The sequence below is a fragment of the Pogona vitticeps genome, chromosome 15, assembly GCF_051106095.1.
Source record: "Pogona vitticeps strain Pit_001003342236 chromosome 15, PviZW2.1, whole genome shotgun sequence".
Lineage (NCBI taxonomy): Eukaryota > Metazoa > Chordata > Lepidosauria > Squamata > Agamidae > Pogona > Pogona vitticeps.
Window position 1 is genome coordinate 1,405,479 of NC_135797.1, and position 23,254 is coordinate 1,428,732.

Sequence of the window (23,254 nt, forward strand, 5' to 3'; positions counted from 1 at the left end):
TCGCAACTGCTTGAGATGGCCGCGGGGAGGGGGTGGAGCCGTCGGTGGAAGCGCTTGCGCGCAGCGTTGGGCGCACCCAAGGAGCCTTAAAGGGTTCGAATCCCGCTTTCGTCTTCTTTGGCTCTAAATCTAATCCCTAATATAGCTCAAGTTTCGTTGAGCCGACCTCATTCCAAAGAGAGCGAGAGAAAAGCACAATCAGGTGTTATATTGATATATATACATTTTATTATTTATATATTAAATTATTATATATTTATATATTAAAGTTGCTAGTAGCAATGTGGGAAAAACATACACGAGACTGACCCAACCAGATACAGTACTGATTTATTTTTATTTGATTTCCCCCCCACCCCCCGCCTTTTCTTTCTTTTTCCTAGGAGATCACATCTCCCCACCCTGGCACCATGTCGTAAATCCTCCAGTCCTATAGATGTCTCTGTGGGAAGGTGGGAAGAAGAGCCCAAAGAAGACGACAAGTTAAAAAAAAAAACCCACAAGTCTATGGATAGTGTGTTTCCTTCTGTTAATTTGCTGGCAGAGGAAAAGAAGGGAGGAAGGAAAAAGAGAGAGAGAAGAAAGAGAACAACAACAAGAAGAAGAAATTTCCAAAACCTCACAAACATCAGGAAAGACCAAGGAGGAAGAAAACAGATGTAGAGAAGGTATGTGTACAGACACGCACACACAGTCAAAAGTTGTCGTCTTACATCTGGAACAGGTAGATCCGGATCGGCTGCGTCCACACTGGAGTGAGAGAAGCGGAGGAAGGCACACCCGGCGAGGAGCTGGATCCTGCTTTGGAATTCCTCTCTTTCCTTGCAGGACTTTCCGAGAAGCAATTTTCTGTTCTTCTTTCCTTTCTCTCTCTCTCTCTCTGCTTTTATGTGCTTTTCACACCCTTGCTTTCCAGCCTCCTCTTTCAGAGCTCCCTTCTTCTCCCCCCCCCCCAATCTTGATCCCATACTCTGCTTGTCTCAAGCGAAACGCTCAGGTCCATCCAGATTTGCTGGTTTTCCCACTGGAGGCTAGAGAGAAATCCAGATATTGGGGGGATGTGTGTGTGAACGCAGGCGCTAGTTTTAAGCTAATGTGGTCTTCCTGTCATGATGCTGAGATGTCGTATGTAATCTTAGGCCAGGCACTTTCCTAGCCTGAACCTACCTCGCAAGGTTGGCGCTGGAAAGACAGGGTGGGAAAGAGGGAAGCTCTCTACACCACCGTGAGCCCCTGGGAGGAAATAATAAGTGTTTATAAGTAATTCCATTTTTTGTCATCCTTTGTTCTGTCTCAGACCAATCCACAAATACACACAGTTGCCCGAGGAAGTACAGGTAGAACTTAATGCTAGTAAATGTTGCAATGATTAGTAAGAAAAATAATAATACAAGTACTACAGCCTCCAATGTTAGGGAGAGGGGAATGATTAGGGTTATATCCAACTAAAGTTGCAGGTAATTTGACCCCTAAAATTGGCTTAAAGAAAGAGAACTAAATCCATTTATGGAAACAAACTACCGGTAGTTCAAATGAGAAATATTAGCTATCAAAGCGCAGAGCTGGCGAAAATTAGGGACTACAGACTCCTGAATCCCCTAGTTGGCACCCTTTCTGAACTAGTTGTTGGGAACAGCTCTGTTCACTTCCAAATATAAATATTATCACAGCAAAATGCATGGAGACATGTATTTGATTCTCGCACAACAGCCCTGTGAGGTAGGTTACTTTGAGAGAGTGTGTCGGCCCCCCAAATTCCCCCAGCAAATGAACATGTGGTTCAAAGTCTCAACAGACCCAGCCTGACATGTTTACCCAGCATCCACACCCCAGTTCCCATCATCCCCAGCGAACATGGCACGAGCATACCCAAGCACATTAAAACTATGCTCTTCTGGGAGGCCTTTTGCGATCTCCTCTCTTTATAATGCTCAGTTATTTAGTTTTATTTGAACAATTAAGCTCTCTCTCCTTTCTCGTCTGTCGCTGTCATCTTCATTTTTAGATCTGTTTTGCTGTAGATACAGTTTTTGTTTTATATTTTTGGTTTGGGTGGGATTTTGGCTTTTCTTTGTCTGTTTATTTTATTGCCGGACACCTCCCAGAGTCGTTGGCAAGGCCACGAGGTGATGCGGTATAAAAGTATAATAAATAAATAAATAAACACAGAAATAATAAGATTTACAAGGTTGGGAGCTGCCAGGATGAGGAAGGCAACCCTAACCACAATATTGGTAGTAAAAACATGAATAGCATGAATAGCCGTTGTAGGATCGTGGTTAGTGACAGATCAGGAGTTGAAGACCGAGGTTAAGGATCTGGTGAAATCAGGAAACTTCCTGGGTGACTTTGTGGCTGTTGTGTTGTCCTACCTCTGAAGGTTGTTGTTGGAAAAAAGTAGGGAGGGAGCCACCTTGAGTTTGTCTGAAGGAATGCAAAGGATTAACCACGGCTCCCACCTCATGCCGAGTCAGGCTGTGACCTTCAGGTGGCTGTTTTTCTCCTTTAAAAGACTGGCTCAACAACTTCCGTCTCGTAAAAACGACAGGATTTGTCGGCCGGCGTGTCCCGACGGCCCATACCGCTGCCCTTTTTCTCTCCTAAAAGGGGCTGGTTCCTAGCTCTGTAGGAACCCAAGCCCTGTGGGCTTTGTATTTTCCTTCCACTAGACAGAAAGAGGTCCTGTATTTATCCCAAATAATGTTTTAGTCTTTGGGGGAATATCCGTCCATTGCCCTTTTTCTTTTTTTTCTTTTTCATGGAAGCTGAGTTAGACAGGTCAACACGATGGGTGGAAACCCAGGCATCGGTCCTCTTTTTCCTTTCTTTGTGTCTTTTTCCAGGACTCTCTCGCCCAGATGATGTAAAAAAATAAAAAAAACCTCTCAGGCTGTTCAAAATAGAAGCTGGCACTGCCCCGCTGAATCTCCACAGGAGGGGAGGAAAAGAAATATCCAGGAATGTGTGGGTGTGGAAGGAAAAACTGACGCCAGATGAAACCAAGATATGGACTGTCTGCCTCCCTTCTCTTTGGGTAAGCTAAAAGGGAAAAAGAAAGGACAGACTGAGGAGCAGAAGGCAAACCCTACAAATCAAGTTCAAAGAGAAAAAAAATATACATCTTAACACCCCAGGGCGTTTAAGAAGAATACGTGCTTATTTTTCTTTTTAAAAAGAGCTTTAAAAGAATTACCTACAGAGGCAAATCTTTGCATTTTTCACATCTTTCTATCATTTTTTTCTGAGAATAAACCACTTTTATTTTACAATCGGGAGTGGGGATTTTTTTAAAAAAATTATAATTTTGTTTTATATTCCTTTTTTTAAGGAGAGGGGGGAAATCTTCTTTTAAAAAAAGGTGAAGTCTGAGGATAATTATCCAGTGTGAATACATGCACATCTGCTCCCATGGAGGCAGCAGGAGATTGGGCTTCCGGGATGTTAAATAACTGCATTTAAAGTTAACAAAGAAAGAAAGAAAGAAAGAAAGAAAGAAAGAAAGAAAGAAAGAAAGAAAGAAAGAAAGAAAGAAAGAAGACGAGGAGTTGGCAGAATCTGTCGCTACCTGATACTGGCAAATAGAAGAAGAACGGATCATTTAAAATAATAATAATAATAATAAGGATTGCTTTTTGGCATCAATGTTTTCAGCAGTGCCTAATGAAAACGAGCTCCTGAGCCAGCAAAAAGACATTTTAATACAATTTTTACCTTGCATTTAGGGCAGCTTTTAAATTAGGCAAGGAAAACCTCAGAGAGCAAAAGCTAGGGAGGCTTCAGGCCAGTTATATAGGAGACTTGGCCTCGTTGCCATTATTTCACGGAGAAAATTCAGATTGGGTCTCACGACCATTACCTGTTTTTGAGAGGACGGGAGGTGGTAGTCTGAGGTGAGGCTATTGAGCGATCTCTTCAGAGCAGGGAGAGGAGAGCTTCCTTTTGCCAAAGCTGGCATCGGTTTTCCTCTTGAGAAGCGGAGCCAGGAAACCGGCAAGCGAGGAATTCAAAGTTCAGCAGAAAGCACAAGGAGAGATCCGTGTAGATTTCTTGCCAGAGCAAAAGAAATCCATCTCGGAGGTTATTTCTTGAGGTGAACGATCAGACGAAGGGTCCTAAGAGAAACCTCGGAGGAGGGGGGAGAGCGCCCTCCCATAAATGGAGCCCAAAGAATCCACCGAAGGACACGGGGAAGAGGAATCGGCGAACCCCCAGCTGATCGGGGCTGCCCAGGGGGAAGGGGTGAAGGAGGCCGTTTCAGGAACGGAGTTCGTTTCAGACGTCCCCGTCGGAAATGGACAGCACCAAGATGCAGCCGAGATGCCTGCAGGGGAGGAAACTCCCCTTGGAAGCTGCAAGGAGAGCACTTTAAAGGAAGACAGTGGCTCAGACGAAAAAATTACGGGGTCTCTGGGATCCCAAGGGGCAGACTCCGGAGCTCTTGAAAAGTCTGCAGGAGGAGCGGGTGACCCACTAGGCAGCCCTGAACCTCAGCCAGATGTTCCCATCACCAAGCCAGTGGCCAGTGGCTCCGGCAGCGGCCCCTCCGAACCCCCTGATCCGGCTGCCCAAGAGGCGGCCGGCAAGCCTCGGTCTTCTCCGGCCAACCAGCCTGAACCGCCGGACTTCTACTGCGTGAAGTGGATCAGCTGGAAAGGGGAGAGGACGCCGATCATCACCCAGAGTGAGAACGGACCCTGCCCACTCCTGGCCATCATGAACATCCTGTTTTTGCAGTGGAAGGTAAGTCGATAGAACCTCCAGGTTTAGAGGCAGTCTGTCTTCCCCTGGGGAAGTTGACGGAAAAGGGACGAGGCAAGCTAGAGCTTGTAGCATTCTGATGTATTAACAAACAAACAAATTATAAGTGATTTATTCGGTTTGTCCGAATAACAAGTATTTACTCTTTTTTTAAGTGTAACTGTCACTGCAGCAAATTATTCTGAAGGCTTTGTAACTGTAAGTGTAACCAATAGCTTCTAAAAATAACCTACCCAACCCTGACTGAGACTAAACATTCGTCCTTTCGCTCTACGCCCAGGTGAAGCTGCCCCCGCAGAAGGAAGTGATTTCCTCCGAGGAGCTGATGGCTCACCTAGGTAAGCAACAGGGATCGACCTTGTGGGTATGTTATTTCCCAGGGACTTAGGTGGTGCCAGCCTTGCTCCTGGAAATCCAGTGGTCCTGAAGGAGGACCTCCAAACCTCTCCCTCACCCTTGCTGATTATTATGTGGCCCCTGAACAGAAATTATTGGTTTGGTAGCTGGTAATAAGACAGAAAAAGGGGTCTTGGTGAAAGAAACAACTTTATATTGCTTAGGAAATTATAGGAGGGATTGTGCAGGAGGAAAAAGAATCCCTAAACTTATTTGCAGAAGCCTCTAGAGTGGACTTCCATGCATGCCAATCTGCAGTTCTGTTTTACTAAGAGAAAACAGGAGATGGCTTTAGAGAAGGAAGGAAGGAAGGCCTAAAAGTAGCAATCTGCATGCAGATCTAAAAAAGACAAGCCGATAAAACACCTGGGTTATCTTTCTGCCTGTGCTACCCACCCTCCATTGCTCCAAATCAATTTGCTGAATGAAGCTCATGTCCAACAAACCACTAGACTGTTTAATCCAGGACTTTTCTAGTCTTCATGCCTGTGTTTGCCCGCCAAAGATGGGGGTTTTCAGCTCTATTTAGGCAAAGCAGCCTATTCTTGACTTCCAGCTGAAATGAAGACTAACGTTCATTTATTTTTAGGTGGCTTTCGTTGATGTAATTTGGTTGTACTGTCTGCATTATTATTGCAGATTGTATGTTTCCCCCCTAATTAAAAGCACAAATGAGGTCATCTGGTGGCACCTCAGAGGTGGTCGAAATTCATTGGGCCTAAGCTTTCGTGATGGCAGCTCACCGCTTCAGGCACATCCATGGCGGGCGGTTGGCAATCCAGTGAAAATTTGCCAAACAAAACAGATTGAATTTACGAAAATAAAACATTTCAGTCTTCAAGGTGTCAAAAGAGTCATCTTTCGTATTTGCTGTCACCGGTGCTTTGGAAAACTATCCTAATAATAAATAGCCTTGATGTTTAATAAAAAAAATAGATATTTTCTTTCCTTCTCAGGCGATTGCATTTTATCTATCAAACCCCAAGAGCAGACTGAAGCCCTGCAGCTGAATTTCCAGCAGGTCAGTTCCGTTCTCCCTTTTCCTTTTTCCAAAGATGGCTTTTATTTTTCCCTTGGGGGCACTGGAGGCAAACACAAAGCTGGGCGCAAAACAGGACATTGGACAAGTTGGACATTTGGCCGGAACCAGCAAATCCATTCTTGTGCCCTTGGTTTTTGCAGGCATAGTTTAGCGATGGCAGCTTATGTGAGCCTCCCGTCCAGGAGCAGTGTATCTGTGCCATCCATTCTCACCAACGACAAGCATGGAGTGCTGTAGAAATGTTTCCTAGAAAGTAGCCCCGGTGGCTTCCTTTCCCCAAATCCAAGCAGTCCGCCCCCCGACACCATGTTCTCCTTTAAAAAAAAATCCTAGCACACCCTTCTTTTCTCTCTCCTGTGCTGGGAACAGAACGTCAATGACGCCATGATGGTTTTGCCCAAACTCTCCACGGGGCTGGACGTGAATGTAAGGTTTACCGGAGTCTCCGATTTCGAGTACACCCCCGAGTGCATCGTCTTTGATCTCCTTAACGTCCCTCTTTATCATGGGTGGCTGGTGGACCCTCAGGTGAGACCCCCCCTTTCCCCTTTGCGTTTGTTAAGAGTCGGAAATTTCTGGGGTTTGACTGCTTGAGTTTCTCAGAGCTAAAAATTCTGGATCTCACTGTCGTCCCCCTTTGAAGGGGCCATCAGGGTCTAAATACATTACGTGCCATGTTTTTATTTCGTTTTCCATAACCCTCACCTCTTTTCCGAGAGATTTTGCTGTCCCCTACTAAAATTCTCCCACTAACCCTGTAAAAGCAGAGTGGATGGAAAAGCGTCCAGATTGAGTTAAGCTTGACTGATGAGCTTCTTGGCCCGCAGGGATTTGAACCCGCCTCTCTCTGATCTGATCTACACCCCCACCCTTGTGGCCCACAGTCCATTTCAGAACCTTGCTTTCTTTACACCCCAGATACCGGACGTGGCCCAGTCTGTTGGCAAGTTGAGCTATAACCAGCTGGTGGAGAAAATTATCACCTGTAAACACTCCAGCGACCCTAACCTGGTGACTGAAGGTAAACCTTGCCTCTTTGGAGTTTTTTTTATTTTTCAAACAGTTCAGATCTGCTGGCTGTGACGCAGAGATCAGTCCCTAATTAGCATCCCAGCCTGGCCTCAGATCCCCCACTCATTCAGATCCTGTTATACCCACCAACCCTGTAAGGTAGAACAGCCAGAGAGTGTGTCTGGCCAGTAAAGAGTTGACTCAGTGAACCTCTTGTCTCAATGTGGACTAGAAACCTTCTTTCCTGAGTTGCACTTCTCACCTCTGAAGCTTCTCGTCATCTTTGTCCTGGACATCTGGCGGCCTTGCACCTACGCTTCCATTCCCCCTTGACCTCTCCCGCCAGATGAGAAAGGAACACCGGATTGAACCGTATTTTCTGCATCTCTTTCTCTGTATGTATTCTCAACCCTCATCTCCCTGCAGCAGAAATTAGAAATTAATAAGGTTTACCCAGTTACCTGTAACTGCTACTATTTTAAGGGTAACAAAGGTATGGGAAATATATAGTTTCAAAAATAACACAAGTAGGACCAAAGTTTATTCCAACTATATATTTTTTAGCTTCTAGCAAAAAAGAAAAGAAGCACCAAGTTATGTGCAAGCTTTTGAGACCTGCAGGTCTCTTCATCAGGCCTGGTGTGGTTTCTGCCCATGTTCCACACCCCAAGGTAGAATGTCTGTCTATGTGTTGTGAGTTCTGGTTACTTTCAATTGTTACTTTTTACACACAGCCCAAGCTGATGCCTCCTTTTGATCAGTCCTGATTTTTGTTTTCTTCCAAAAGGAAAACAACAGGAAGTAATGAAACACTATCAGTGCAATGGATATCAATTTTTAAACCAACAAAACCCAACATTGTAACAAAAATGGGGTTACTTTTCAAAACCGTGTTGCTAGGAAAGGAAAGAGGTGGCTTTTCCAGAACAAACTTCCGAACCCGTGGCCTTGCGCGGAGGATTTTCTGTGCTGGCCTCCCTCACCGCAGCCTGCCCTGTCGTTCTCCCCCCCCCCGGTTGTCCCCCCCCCCAGGTCTGATTGCAGAGCAGTTTCTGGAATCGACAGCTTCTCAGCTCACCTACCACGGCCTCTGCGAGCTCACGGCCACCGTCAAAGAGGGAGAACTCAGCGTCTTTTTCCGGAACAACCACTTCAGTGCCATGATCAAGCACAAGGTAGGGGGGAGTCTACGTAGGAGGAGGTTCTGATCCTGGGACCCAAAGCGATCTTGCCATTAATACCAGTCACACCCAACATACTGGCCCCAATTTAACAGCCGGGTCCAACGAGAGATTCTGCATTGAATACTACTAAGGGGATGGTGACGACAAGGTTGCGTTTTGGCACTCTTTTAAACTCCAGGGAGCTTCAGGCAGGGGGCCCTCGTCCTCTCCCCCCCCCGCTGGAAGCTCCCCGGCTGACCTGGGGCCAGCCTCTCTTCTCTTCCTGAGCCTGGCGTACCTCACAGGGTTGGTGGGAGCTTGGGAGGAAAGAGAACACAGTGGTTGGTTGGAAGGCAGTCTGTCGTGTATACTTCAGCCGTGGAGGTAGGCCCCGGTGGTGGTGGTGGGGTCAGACTGGATGGCCCTTGGGTGCCCCCTGCAGCTCCAGGGATTCTAAAAGCAGCAAAGGCAAGAAGGGAAAGGCCCTCCTCCTGACCTGGGCCATCCTGAAGCCAGCCCGGCCGATCCAAGCTCCTTGCTTCCCGCCCCCCTTTCCAGAGCCACCTGTACCTCCTGGTGACAGACCAAGGCTTCCTACACGAGGAGCAAGTGGTGTGGGAGAGCCTCCACAACGTGGACGGGGACAGCTGCTTCTGCGACGCCGAGTTCCACCTCAGCCACGCCTTGGGCACGGAGGCCGCCGGCGGATCCCCCGAGGAGGAGGAGCAGCAGCAGCGGCAGGTGGACCAGGTGAGGGGAGGGCCCAGGAGAGCTGGGCACGGTGGGGCAGGCACCAGGGACGTGGCAGGGACCAGAAGGCTCCGTGCGATCTGTATAGAGACACACACCCACCCACCCAAATGCAAGCCTGCAGCCTAAAGGGATTACCCCACCCTGCCCGGTGGCAGAGCCTGCCTCACTTCTGAAACTTCAGAGAAGACACACCGAGACATTCGGAAATCCTGCTCAGAGACAAGATTGGTGATGCCCTGGGAATTTCCACTCTGTCCTCTTCCTGTGTCCGTGAGACAAAAGGAACAGTGCGCCTGTCTGTCCGTAGAGGCATCCGAAGAGGCTGAGCTCCCACCTGTTTCCCCCTTGGGTGGGTGAGTGGGTGCATTAAAAGGGGACAGGATGCCTGCCGTCCCTCCCCATCCTGTTCTCCCCCTCTTGGTGTGGCTCCATATCCTCTGGGCCCACCTCTGGGTCAGGGTCCACCCAGGAAGAGAGACCCCAAAAAGGCTGGCCTGGGATGACCCCACACACACCTTCTTTGACGTAGATGTGAACCCCCAGGAATGATGGAGGCTGGCTTCCCCGCAGCTGCCTTAAATAGTCAGAGGGAGTCAGCTGACTGCTCAAGTCCCGCCCCTCGACCAGGAGTTGGGGAGGATTTAAAAGGGAAACGCCCCACTCCTGCTGCCGGGATAGAGACTGGATCTGATTTTCCAGAATATCTGAAATACCGCTGGGAGTGAATCTTCCCCAGCTAGGTATCGAACCGCTGGTCTCTGACTCTCTCTCTCCCTTCTGGCGTTCCTCCCTCTACCCAGGACTACATGATCGCCCTCTCTCTCCAGCAGCAGCAGGGCGGGCCCGCTTTGAGCGACCTGGAGCTGGCACAGCAGCTGCAGCAGGAGGAATATCAGCAGCAGCAGCCGCTCCCGCCGCCCCCACCTCCCGCCGCAGCCCCTGCAGCACAGGTAGCGTGATTCAAACACAGACCACCCACCCACCATATTGCCTTGGCCCGACTGGGCGGCAGCCCCCTCCCCTCTTTGGCCCAGTGCCGGGAAAGGCGATATCAAAGCCCCTGAAATCTGTAAGCTGGGCTTGTTGCTCATCCAGCGCTGAACTGGGGCCCGTCGGTGGTCCAAGTTCCCTACGGACGTTTACTCACTCGTTGCTGCTAAAACAGCTCCTTTAATTCCAAGCTTTTGTGTTACACATTTTTGCCCTTAAACGCCAATGCCAGACAATCTCGTTTATTTCTCTGTTTTCTCCCTCCCCCCCCCGTCCTTCCTTCCACCTCTTTTTCAGGGGAGAAGCCCCCCGCCACCATCCCGCTCCTCTGGAGAGCGCCGGCAGCGGCAGAAGCAGGATTTAGACTGTATCGTCCTCTAAAGCCGACCCCGAGGGGGGTGCTGGAGCATCCTTTTTCTCCTCCCAGCACCCCAAAACCTCCAGGACCGGATGCGAAGACCATGCCTCGATTCCGTTAACACCCCCCCCCCTTTTCCAGGGCTGCTGTTTCTGGGATTCGGCAGAAGACGGGCTTGAAATCAAACTTTAACAAGGACCGAGGGAAGCTAACGTTCAGCTAACAACCCACTGATTGTCCTTGGGGGGCTGGCATTCTGTTCCTCCTGCCTTCTGCACCAAACCACCCCACAGCTGGGTTGTTTTAAGCTGACAGAGGCAGACCTTGTTGAGGACCTGATGGTGAGGATATCAGCGTGAGGGTGGCGCAGAGAGAGAGAGAGAGAGAGAATCCCCCACTTGCACCAAGTCAGTCCAAGCATAGAGACAACCAGGCCTGTATCTCAGAGCAGATCTTTTTTCCTGACGTTTACGGGAAGCAGCGGCCAGCCACGGCAAGGTGAGCCCTGAGGAATCCACACCCCTCCGAAACAGGCCTTGGGAAAGTTCCTTTTCTGGAGTCCATTCAGAGTTGTAATCCCCAAAAGTTGCTTCCATAAAGCTTTGCTCTCTGGGCTTGTCCTCCGTTTCCCATGCCGGCAGGGGGGGGGGGGAATAAGCGGTGTGATTGATCTGTCCAGCTGTCTGGAAGAGGAGCAGTGGGGACGGACTGCTCCCACCCAGAGGCCATGATTCTGAGCCTCCCGCTTCTGTCCGATCAGTGGTTGAAGCCAGTGGGAAGCGGGTGGAAAGAAATGGGCCGCTGAAAGCATTAAAACCACTCTTTTCTGCTTACCTCCATTTGGAATTTAATTTGATGTTAAGCCTCGGTGCCATGGGCTTGTGCCCTGTAAGGTGGTGGGCTACAGCCCCCATCATTCTCCACCAGCTGGTTAGAGTGATGGGAGTTATCATCCAGCACCTTGCAGAGAAGGCTGGCCTACAACAGCAACCAAAAAAGGCCGCCCCTTTTCTGTCTCTAAGTGTTTTGGAAGCTCACAATGGAAGTGAGAGCTGGACCCTAAAGAAGGCTGACTGCTGAAGAATTGATGCTTTTGAATTGTGGTGCTGGAAGAGGCTCTTGAGAGTCCCCTGGACTGCAAGGAGAAGAAACCTATCCATTCTGAAGGAAAAAAACCCTGAGTGCTCACTGGAAAGACAGATCCTGAAGCTGAGGCTCCAATACTTTGGCCATCTCATGAGAAGAGAAGACTCCCTGGAAAAGACCCTGATGTTGGGAAAGTGTGAAGGCAAGCAAGCATTTTAAGGACTTGGATGTAGGGAGAGGAGAAAGAGAAACTGATATACAGTGGTGCCTCGACTTACGAACTTAATTGATTCAGGAAGATGGTCATAAGTCGAAATGGTCGTAAGTCTAAGCACCATTTCCCATTGAAATGCAATTAATCCATTCCAGCTGAAAGAAAAAATCACCCCAAGACCCATCGGAAATGCAGTTAATCCCTTCTGGCCAAAGGGGGGAAGAAAAGCAAAGCAAACAGAGCATGCAAGATAAATCAGAAGTGGAGAAAGAGCAAGTCAAAAAGCAAAGCATACAAGACAGATCGGAAATGGGGAAAAGCAATGCAAAAAGCAAGCGAAGCATGCAAGACAGGTCGGAAATGGGGGAAAAGCAAACCCCCAAGACCCATCAGAAATGGGGGGATCAAAAAAAAACAACCAAACCCCCAAGACCCATCACAGCACAGAAACATAACCCCCCACCCAAAATCCACGCTGCATAAACACCCAGAACAGTTTTTTAAAAGCAGAAAACAGCACCACACACTGTCTAACTGCTGGGGTGAAAGAGCTACAAAGAAGCAGCCTTGCGTATAGTTACAAATTTGAATTTCCCACCTTTTTCCCTTGCCTTTTTTCTATTTGTAAGTGGAAGCTCCGGTCGCAAGTAGAAGCAAAATTTTGCAGCCGGAGCTGGTCATAACTCAAAATGGCTGTAAGTCAGGGGGTTCATAAGTCAAAGCACCACTGTACAGACATTGGAGGAGACCATAGGGTGAGAAACCATCACAACTACTAATCTGCCAGGGGCAAAATTTCAGTTTTAATGAAATTTCAAAATGTTTGGAAATAGCATAACAAAAAGCTGCTCCATATTCTAGGGCCCTTAGAACACAGCTGACTTCCCAGCTAAAATTAAATGTCATTTGAGTTTTTGATGTTGTAACTGTGGGGATGGAGGATTTTATCAGTGTTAGAATGTGAACAGAACTGTCCAGGAACAGAGAGAGTAACCAATACAAAGACTTTGAAAGGAAAATACAAACATTAAGCATTTCTGAAAAATCCATCAAAATTAATCAAATAAGGGTCTGGTTCTCGGAATACTGCCAAGGAGACTTTGGGGGGTAGCGCTCCATTTTAGGGCTGCTACCCCCATTAATTCAGTTTTAAATTGATTAACCATACGTGTTTTGAGCTGATTAATTAATTAAATCTGCATTATATTTCACTTGAATAAAACAATACTTCTGAAGTTAAAAAGCAAACGCTTTTTTTTCGGCGGGGGGGAATGCAGGTGTGATGTCTCCATAATGACCAAATTTGCAAAAGCACTGGTTTGCAAATAATAATAATAATACTCCTCTACGGACAGGAGGGGGAAAGGTATCCGTCCCATCACGCGCTCAAGGAAGGGGAAGGTGTTAAGGAGATGGCAGAAGCAGCCTTCCACATCCTGTGGGATGAAAAAAGAGGGAATGTCTCTTCTAAGGCGGTCGGAGAAGAGGCATTCCACAATGAGCCAAAAGTAGGGGGAATGGCATTAAAATAGCACCAGAAGATGCCTTCCGCCCTGTGGGACGGGGAGGAGAGAACGCCTCTCTGACATGCTCCTTGCCACTCCGTTTTCGCTGGGCTGGCCTGGGTTTTTCTTATTTGTTTGATTTTGCAATTTTACCATTTACCTGCTTCGTTAACCCGTCGGTTTTTTGCCGACAGACCACGTGGACTGATGGTGGAGGGTGGACAAACGGTTTGTCGCTTTGGAACGCAGCCCTGCTTTCCAAGTTGACGGTTGGCCGGCTTTCCACGGAGAAAGAGGCCGCACTCTGCACAGATTCAGAGATCCTTTTTTTATTTCTCACCTTGCCAAGCGGAGACCTTTTCCCGAGGCCTCCTCTTTGCCCGAGTTTGGTACTGAGCAAGAAAGTGAGGCGCTAACCCTGCTGCTCCTTCTTGACGAATTACCCCCTTGCAGGTGCCTCTGAAAACTTCCTGAACCATCAAGAGACTGGCCGACAGGAAGAAACCAGCCGAACTGGTCCAGCCAGGCTTTGCATGTGATGTGTTAATCTTTGTCCTTTTCGGTTCAGGGTGTTGTAGGATATTCGGGAGGGAAAGGAAGGCTTGGCTGGCATGCTGAGGTAGACTACCTCTGCGCATGGAGGCACGTTACGGGGGAGCACCTTACAGATCTTCTGCTCTGCAGAGACCCAGCAAGGCTGCCTGGTAGTGTCCTTTTGTTTCTGTCTGGGAGAAGTTTTATAAAAAGTGAAAGGGTTAGAGTCTTTCTGGGATCTTTAGAGCCCAATACTGTCCCCCCCCCCAAGATCAGGATTATTTCCCCCCCCTTCCCTATCACCCAGCCCCACCTCAAGTGCCCGGGATGCTTACCGAGATGAAAGAATAGAGAGAGGTCCCATAACGCTTCTTGAACTCCGTCCGGATGCTCAGGAGGTCGGTTTCACGGCGGGAAATCAGGATGTGGGCCACAGATCTGGGGCTGGTTTCAGGACCCTTGAGTGAAAAGGGGGAACAGAACAGAAGAGGCGAAGGGGTGACCTTCCACCAGCCAGAAGGATTTATATATTTTTAAAGTCAATTTCTGGACACTGGAAAGGCCTGTGAACTTTTTTTAAAAAAATTATTTATTTATTTATTTTAAACAGGCTTGTAGTTTTACTGGAGTTCCTTAAAAGGCCATGTTGATGGATTAGGAAACTCGATTTTAAGGAGTGGGTGGGGGATAATGAGAGGTGCTGCCCAATGACTATTAAGGCAGTCTGAATGTGTGAATCAACCCGTGGAAAAGTCCTCAAAACCAGGGAGGAATCACTTATGGGCTCTTCAACTCTTGTGGATTACAATCTCCATCATCCCAGCCAGCATGGCCACAGCTAAGGGTAATGGAGTTTGTCGTCCCCACCTCGAGTGGAGGGCCAAGGAAAGAATGGGGGGGAAACTGACAGAAAGTCCAGGTGGGTGGAAAAAAGTCTCACCTTGATGGCGTTGTAGAGCTTGGTGGCAAAATAGAGCGGAGTGTTTTGCAGAAGAGCGACTGGAAAAGAAGATAATTTCAAACTACATCAGAACTGATCCCTTTTCTTTTCTGTCTTGGTTAAAAAGCTCCTTCCGCGCCTCTGAACCAAGACAGAACTTCGACAAGGCAGGAAAATGGGGAAAATGCAAGGAGCTACACCAGTTGAACTTCTGCACCCAATCAAAACAGACACGCGCGCGCACACACACAGAGAGGCCTTTGTAGGTCTGCAAATCATCCCACATCCTTACCCACCCAAAGTCAATACCATCTTTTGCAGATCGCCCTGAAAGTATTTCCCCACAGCCTCTTCGATCGGGAAGCCGGTCGTCTTGCGGTACTCGCTGAACACTGGGGAGAGTTTTTATAAAAAGGAAAGAGTCAACGGCAGCCCTTCTGAGAACATGAAACAGCTTCCTTTGAACTTCAGGTTCCATCATCCCCCAGCCACCCGCCATACCCAGAGATTCTGGGAGTTGTAGTCCAAAAAGTCTATTTCTCAAGTGCTGGTCTTTTGTCAATTCATCTTTATAATACATGACACACACACACACACACCAGGCACCACGAATGTGGCCTTTACCCCTGTTTAGATGCTCAGGGCTGCGCTGGGTAAGGATCCGGATCCATTCACGCCCCGTCGGCTGGCCTGCACCGCCGTCACGGCCGTCGTCCACGAGAGCCTGGGGGGGGGGAAACCTGATTTGTGGGGTGTTTCTGAGGAAGAGCAGAATAAACGGCCCCACCGCCTTCCCAGTCATCGAGAGACCCGTCCGACCGAGTCCGTTCAGGGTGTGAGACTCAAGCAGAGATTCCGCCCGGGACCTACTGGAAGTGCCAAGGCTGAGCTTTCAGGACAGGACAGGAAAACAAGGCAGCTCTGAGGCGTGTGCCGAGTGCCATCCAATACAGTCCATTCAAACACAGACAAGTCAGAACCAGGCCCCATATATATTAACCTTGGCCCCAGAACCACTTGAAACTTAATTATGTGGCAACTTTGTCCTTGTTGACTCACCCAGGTGGCCTGTGAGCAAGAACAGCCAGGCTGCATAGCAGGAATATTTCCATAAATATGTATTTCTCTCTCTCGTTCTCTCCCTATATAAATATATTTATACGGTATAGGGAGAGAACAAGAGAGAGAAATATATATGCATATATGCATTCTATACAATTGCACAGAGATTTATAAATGTATTAGACATCATAATTATGGATGCAGGTTGACCTGGTTACTATTTCCTCAGCACTGTTGATATCAAATTAAAACACACAGCAAGTATTAACTGACAGGCACGATTCAACAATATTCTCCACCAATAAACCGTGGACACGTTTCCACATCCTTCATCGTGTCTCACCTTTGTATCTTGCTTTATCAGGACATAATCAATGACTCCAGTATATTTTTCCCGGTTAGCCTGCCACAGGGGGAGGAAGGAGCAGAAAAGTTTAAATTTTTAATTTTTTCCCCCAGGTATGGATTAGCAGAATCTTGAGATCGTAAATATTTGGCTAGCTGGTCTAAATAATTACAGTTCTTAGCTCACTGAGTAGTAAAGCTATCTATACCGGGCTGCAGGTGAGCAAAGAGGATTAGGAACTTAGCTTTGCTTTTTTATTCTTTAACAGCAGTATTTACAATGCCAAAGTTAAGAAAGAGTGTGTGCAAGAGGCGTGAATTTGACTCATGCCTCCCATGTAAATATTTTGAGCTGGATCCTTTTGATTATCTGAAATGCATTTGCATATGGATGAGAACAAGAATTCTGCAGCTAGAAGTTGGCGCCCTTGCTTTTTAGGTGAGGCACTTGAGGTCGTACTAAGCAAACTCTTGAGTCTTCATGATTAATTGTTCCAATTTTTTTTTTAAACTTTGATCCACAATACACTTCTGGAAGACACAGATGGGAAACATGATCCTAGAAGAGGCATCTTGTCCCTTTTCCTAATAGCTGGGAGTACCCCTTCTGAATATGGAATCTGCCATTTCCACAGTTATATAGTGCAGTACATTTTTTTGCTGAAAGATTAATCATGGGCACCTATTTATTTTGTTCAAATATTCATGTTTCCCTCTAGGTCCGAGTTCAAATTTTGATGGGATCCCTGTTTGGATTCACATAGTTTTACATCTAACTTTCAACCAACTCACAGAAATTTACTGGGTGTGATTTGTACGGAAAGACGTAAGAGAAAGGCTTCCAGCGGAGCCCTTTTCACCTTGATAAAGGCAACCAGGAGGTCTTTGGCATGGCCTGTGGTTTCTGAAGCGATGTCTTTTTCCAGATCTGACTTAAAATCTAGAGGTGGTGGAAAGAAGTGAGGAAAGTAAAGAGTGTAGATTAAAGGCAAAAGGTTGCGCCTGAAGGATCCCAGCCACCCAAATCTGACATGGAAAAGGTCTTCTGCCTATGTTGCTGGACTCCAACACCCATCAGTTCCAGGCAGCATAACTGGAGGTGAGGGATGATGGGAGTTGTAATCCACAAGCACCCAGAGGGTCACCTTTCCCTCGTTACTCAATAATAGTCCCTCCCCAACACACATCTAAATTGCCCTTATAAAAACACTTGCATCCAATTTAATCTTCCCTTAAGTCACAGGCTTTTTTAATTTTATTTTTTTACCATGTTCATAAAAATCCAGGATTTCTCGAAGTTCCTGTTTTGTTCGGGTTGACAGGATTTCAGTCAGAGTGTCAGTTTCTGGGCCCTGGGAAAAAAATGGGGCCAGCCATCTGTTTAGAAACTGTGTTCATAGTAGAAGCAATAGTTTAAAATGGTACTGTATATCTAAAAGAGTATACCAGTAAAAACTGTTTAGATCATCTTAAAGCCAACATCATTTTAAGGAGCCACACGCAGCTCCTTAGAAGAAAGGCAGAATACAAACATAAAAGATCAATGAACAAAAGTAAAGAGCAAATATTTAAACATCTGGATTCAGACTCAGAGGCTACTGCAGGCTCAAGATGACAGGCCACCAAAGCCTGTATCAGAATAGCGGAGGGATAGATTTATAAATAAAGCCGGGCCTTTATGGGCAGGTCAAAGGCTCTACCTTCAGAGCTGTTTTGATCTCATCGGCATCATACTGAGCTGCCGGCCTCAGCAATCCCACGATGATGCCCTCTAGGTGACCAGACACCGCTGCTTGCAAAGTTTTCTTCAAGTCCTAGCAGAGGAGAGAGTACATCGACCTTAAGAACAAGCAGAGGGAATCTGCAGCCTCTCAGGAGGCTCCTTTAAATACAGGTGAGATCCTTCCCGCCCCTCATTTATATTTTCAACCATGGGTAGTTTCACAATGGTGTCTCAGACACAACAGAGTTTCCGAACAGTCTCCAAAGGCAGCCCCACAAAGAGCTGATGGCAGTAGTCTAAGCTGGAGGTACCCAGGAATTCCTTATGAATCTACTATCCCCCCTTGTCTGAGATACTCTTCCCTTCCCAGCCTCACCTGCTTTGTAAAAGCTAGGAATGCTTCAGCAATTTGCTGGCGCTGATCGTTGCTCCTGTCCGTCAGCAAAGCTACGATGGTTCTATAATCAACAGCTGAAAGAAACCTGAATTTCAGAGGCGGTCCCCAAAAAATAGGTTTTCAAATGAGTTCCCTTCCTCCCTCCCTCTCCTGCCCAGCTGTGAAGGGCTTTGGCCGATCTGTAGGCCAGCCGTTCATCTTTCCGGACTGGCCTACCTCGAAAGCCTGTTGTGCAGATTCAAGTGGGGGGGGGGAAGAACAAAAGATACACTCAAGGACTATAGCTGTGATCGTAAGAGTTTCCTTACCTTCGCCACTGACGGATTCGTCAAGTGGGGGGGGGGGGGGAGAACAAAAGATACACTCAAGGACTATAGCTGTGATCGTAAGAGTTTCCTTACCTTCGCCACTGACGGATTCGAGGAGAGCCTGGACGTCTCTTTCCACATTAAAACTCAAATGGGGTCTGATGGTCCCCAGTGTGCCCCACAGGGCAGTCTAGGGCAAGGCAGGGCAAGAAAGAAACAGCCATGAGCCCCGATCAGAGCTGGGGGGAAATTACTATTTTGAAAAAGAAGTGAGGAAATCCTTCAGCCAGCAGGGCTATGAGCCCTAGAAAGAGTCTGTAGGTTGACATCACCACCCCCACACCATCCCACAGCAAGTCCAAAATTAAAACAGAAATGCTGGCAGGCAGGAAAACCTTACGCAACAAGCTGCTTTGCATAGGAGAACATCTTTGTGGTTCTATGTGACACTGCCGGATCACGATTTATCAGCGCATTTGATCCTGTTCATTGAGGACTCAATCAAGATCAGGGTTTTTGCTCCCACTGCAGGATTTTGCGCAAGGAAGCTTGGAAAATGGGCCCTTCCAATTCATGACCACACAAGATAGAGAAGATAGAGCCACTCACTTTTTCGGCCAGGGGCAGCTGCCTGAGGATCTCATCAGTCAAAGGTCGCCTCTCCGGCCCGTTCGCCACGGACATCCTGCAAAAGCCAACTCTGAGCTTACGGACATAAACAGAGATCAGAGGATCCTAGATTTCCACCTGGTTGGGGAGGACCTCACCCTGAAGAATTCCAACTCGGGAGCAAGCCGAGTCTAATAACTTTCTAACTCCAAGCCACTTTGGGTTTTGTAAGGAAGAACGGTGGAATAATAAGTCAACAAATAAATACAATGTGAAGCTGGAGAGAAAGAAAGGAGACCCCGAGAGGCAGGTGGAAACATGGGAGAGCAAAACTTGGATGAAATTCAGGATAGGATTAAGGGTTCAGCCCCAGGCCAGGAAGAAAAGGTTTTGAAATCTTGTTCAAAGCAAAAGTTCAGGCCAAGCCTCTCTGATTTCAAGCCCCCCCCCCCTTCATTGTTTATAACTGAGCAAACTCAAACCAGCAGAGGTTCTCCCTGGGGGCAGAATCTCTGATCTAGGATAAGCTGCCCCTGGTGAATTTCTACCCAGCAGGTAAGCACTGAAAAAAATCCATAGGAATCCTGCTTTAAGTACCAAAGGCACAGGAAGGGGTTAGGAGGAGAATAAACCTAATAATGATGATGATGATAATATGATAACAATAACTACAGCAATAATAATACTGTCCCATAAAACCCATTACCCACAACAATCCTTTGTTGGGTTTTCTAGGTAGAGAATACACAGAGGTGGTTTATCGTTGCCGTCTTCTGGGGCCAACGCTGGGATGGTGCAGCTTGCTCCGTGTGTCTTTGAAAGGTGACACACACTCAGAACCTCTCTGGACTATAAGGCCCAGAATCCCCCAGCCAGAACGGGCGTTGTAGTCCAGCAACAACAACAGCAACAAAAAGCACTTTTCGAAGCTGCGCTCACTCGCTCTCCCCTCCCACCTTTCCCCAAACTGTGGCTGCAAATGAAACTCAAGACAAGGCCAGCTTTTTCTGCAGGCGTCCAACCTCACAATCAAACTGGCACAGGGTTGCCAACTTTTTCTTTCCACCCTGTGCCTGTGGATTTAAACATAAAAATGTACACAAGGGAGTTCTTTCCTCACAGACAGGTGATGGGGAAGGCTTTGCCCCTGCAGGTGAGACAGATCTCAAAGGCAGAGGCACAGGCGCAGGCTGAAAAGTTGGCCGTGCGAAACTCCCACCCTCCAAGTCCCTGGAAGACGAAGCCCAAAACGTACCTGGCTTCTCCGTCTTGGTCTTCTTGCTGGATGGTAGTGAGAGCATCATCGCAAGGCAGCTGACACCACCCACCCTCGGGGAGGGCCTCGGTCGCCCAGCCAGCGATAAGAAGGAAGGAAAAACCAGTCCGGTATGTTGCATGCAGGCCAAGATCTCGGAGCAAGGCTCCCTGCCAGGTTTCCAAATTCCTCTCCTTCCTTAGCGACGACGCAAGTGGCAGCTTTCAGCAGACGACCGAGATGATACACACCCACGCGCTGGAATGGCGCACCTGCTCTCCAGGAGCTCGCTCGCACCCGACAGGGGCAGGCATTGAAAAGGATCAGACCTGTAAGAGGTAAAGGATCTTATGATTGGGCTCCTGGGTGGCCGCTGAGCCAAGCCTCCGGGCCAAACGGCTGACACTTCTCAACTAAGAAGGGCCATGAATTGACCCGCCCACCTCTGTGTATGTTTCAGGAAACCATTTCTCATCGAGAGAATGTTGCCATCGTGCTGAGGATTTCGGGGTAGGTTTGTCTTTGGAGTGACGATCAAGTCCCGTTAGCTTTACAAAAGACCCGCTCTGGCTGGAAATAAATAAGGGCTGGAACTGGTATGTTGCTATAGATCTACTCAGTGATTTGCAAATGGAAACTGGTTAGTCCGATAGGGTCTGTCAGCCAGGACTGTAATGTAGAGCCTCCCTTCCCCAAAGCAGTCTATCTTTGAGCACCAGCTTCCAGGGGCAAACAAAGAATGAGAAATGAGTGTTGTTTTCATAGGCCGATTCTGAGGTTCCTGCAGAAGCCTGAATGCCCGTCCTCTGTTGCAAACAGGACCCTTGGCATGGAAATGGATTGGCCCACCCCACTTCTTACTCCTTTGAGGAGCGAAGTTGTACTTGAGTTGTAGCGAAGAAAGTTCTCAAGCAGCAAATTGACGCCTCTCGTCTTTTCACAACTAAATGTTTGGTTCAAGGCCAAATCCGCTCCCTCAAAAACACCGACATGTAATGTACGGACAATTCAAACCTGGCCAGGTTGCATTCTTGAGCTGAATTCCAGCCCAGAACACAAGGCCCAGCCCTCCTTCCTGACCTTGAAAGGGGCCAAGTGGAAATCCTTGGACCTCCTGATGGAGGCTAACATCCAGATCAAGGCAGCCCCCACCCCCAGTTTTAATTTCAGCTTGAAGTCATAAAGGTACACACATACACTCGACCAAAGAATGCTGGGAATGGTAGTTTCGCAAGCTGAGAATCTGCTGAAGTCTCTTCTCTCATGAGAAGAGAAGACTCCCTGGAAAAGACCCTGATGTTGGGAAAGTGAGAAGGCAAGAGGAAAAGGGGACGACAGAGGACGTGATGTCTGGACAGGGTCATCGATGCGACCAACGTGAATTTGACCCAACTCCGGGAGGCAGTGGAAGACAGGAGGGCCTGGCATGCTCTGGTCCATGGGGTCACGAAGAGTCAGACACGACTAAACAACAACAGCAGAATACAGTACTGCCATTCCCAGGGAGGGGAAAATCTGTTTTTCTCACTGGCGCCACCAGGGGGCGTCCTTGGACAATGTTTGTTTTACTTAGGCGTGCCAGGAAATGTTTGCCTGGGAGAGACAAATTGATATGACAAATTGATTTTAATTAATTTGAATTAATGAATAAACCTGGGAGACAAGCGCGTGCCTCAGTTGCAGGTGTGTTAATCTCAGATCTGTACAGTAAGACTGGAAGGTGGCGGTGCCATATATTTAAAGGGTAGCAACAATAAAATGAATTATAAGAACTGTATACAGTAATTCTAGTCCTCATGGTTCCTGGGCCAAAATTCTCTGGCCCTTCCAGATCTTGGACTACAGCTCCCAGGAGCCTTAGCTAGGGTAGCTCAAATTGAGGAATACCTGGAGTTGCAGTACAACAACATATAAGGGGGTGGTTAACTTCAGCCTCATGAGGACTAGAGCCTTAGGATCAATCAGATTGTTTTGGTAACACTCTGCCTGAATTTAAACACCATCGTCAGTCCTGACAAGTTTAGAACTGACACATTTGCATCCACATTCTTCTTCATGTATCAAAGATTGCCAGTTTCTTTTACACGGCGCTTGCCAGCAACACTACAAACAAAAAGGATCAAGCAACAACCACGTGGCTTTAGCAACAAAAATGATATATTTTGTTTCCCTTGGGAAATCCAAAACACCATCAGGGGGAAGACCTCCGCCTGCCGGGCCTGCATCCTGTGGCGAAACATAAAAGAAACGCTCCCTGCTACATTGTGGCCTAACAGCACACAACTCTTAAAAAGCAGAGGCGCTGTGCCAGAAAAAAAAGTTGGCCACTCCCGAGAACGGCTTCTCTCTTTCCCCTTCACTTCTATTTGATATTGGTGGGAATTCCCGTCAGAGGGGATGAGTCAGGCTTAAGGGGAAAAGCGGGTGGGGGGGGGGAGAGAGAGAGAGAGACAGCCCTGATCAACCTTTTCTAACGAAGCCCCTCCTTTGGAAAAAAGGTCAATGGGAATAAAATAGCCTTTCCTGCCCTAGAAGAGCCCGGGAGGGGGGGGGGCGGGATGGGAGGCAGGACTTAAGCCGGAAGACCCAGCCCCCCCCACCTCCGTGTGATTGGCAGCCGGTCCAGGCCCTCCCCCTCCCTCCTCCAAAGGGGAGCCTCCCCTTCCTCGCCCAGGGATTTGGGGCGGGGGGGGGGGAGAGAGAGAGGAGGACCCCCCCACCGGCCAGCCTCTGCTCCGGCCATCGGCGCTCCATTGCTAAGGCCTGGGTTGTTGTTTTTTTTTGGGGGGGGGGAGAAGATCTGTG

General features: G+C 47.9%; 2 protein-coding genes across 5 annotated transcripts; one reads left to right on the forward strand and one right to left on the reverse strand.

Moving 5' to 3' along the window:
- Positions 1–47: 47 nt before the first annotated feature.
- On the forward strand, positions 48–13,019 carry MINDY1 (MINDY lysine 48 deubiquitinase 1). Its single transcript, XM_020798114.3, has 11 exons — positions 48–202; positions 384–668; positions 2,844–4,740; positions 5,039–5,096; positions 6,111–6,175; positions 6,566–6,724; positions 7,115–7,217; positions 8,240–8,382; positions 8,929–9,120; positions 9,924–10,073; positions 10,411–13,019. The coding sequence occupies exons 3-11, from the start codon at positions 4,156–4,158 to the stop codon at positions 10,492–10,494; spliced, it is 1,539 nt and encodes a 512-aa protein (XP_020653773.3). The 5' UTR covers positions 48–202; positions 384–668; positions 2,844–4,155; the 3' UTR covers positions 10,495–13,019.
- ANXA9 (annexin A9) lies at positions 12,553–23,110 on the reverse strand. 4 transcript variants are annotated; one of them, XM_072984309.2, is made up of 13 exons: positions 20,450–23,110; positions 19,195–19,270; positions 18,679–18,775; positions 18,257–18,351; positions 17,858–17,971; positions 17,425–17,509; positions 17,018–17,097; positions 16,156–16,215; positions 15,375–15,474; positions 15,047–15,142; positions 14,751–14,809; positions 14,146–14,268; positions 12,553–13,997 (listed from the first exon to the last, which is right to left on the reverse strand). In XM_072984309.2, exons 2-13 carry the CDS (start codon positions 19,267–19,269, stop codon positions 13,755–13,757), a joined length of 1,227 nt encoding a protein of 408 aa, XP_072840410.2. In that variant the 5' UTR covers position 19,270; positions 20,450–23,110; the 3' UTR covers positions 12,553–13,754. The 4 variants fall into 4 exon arrangements, with proteins under 4 accessions (XP_072840410.2, XP_020653794.3, XP_078238321.1 ...); XM_020798135.3 differs by having other exon boundaries at positions 12,553–14,001; XM_078382195.1 differs by lacking the exon at positions 16,156–16,215.
- Between the last annotated feature and the right edge of the window lie 144 nt (positions 23,111–23,254).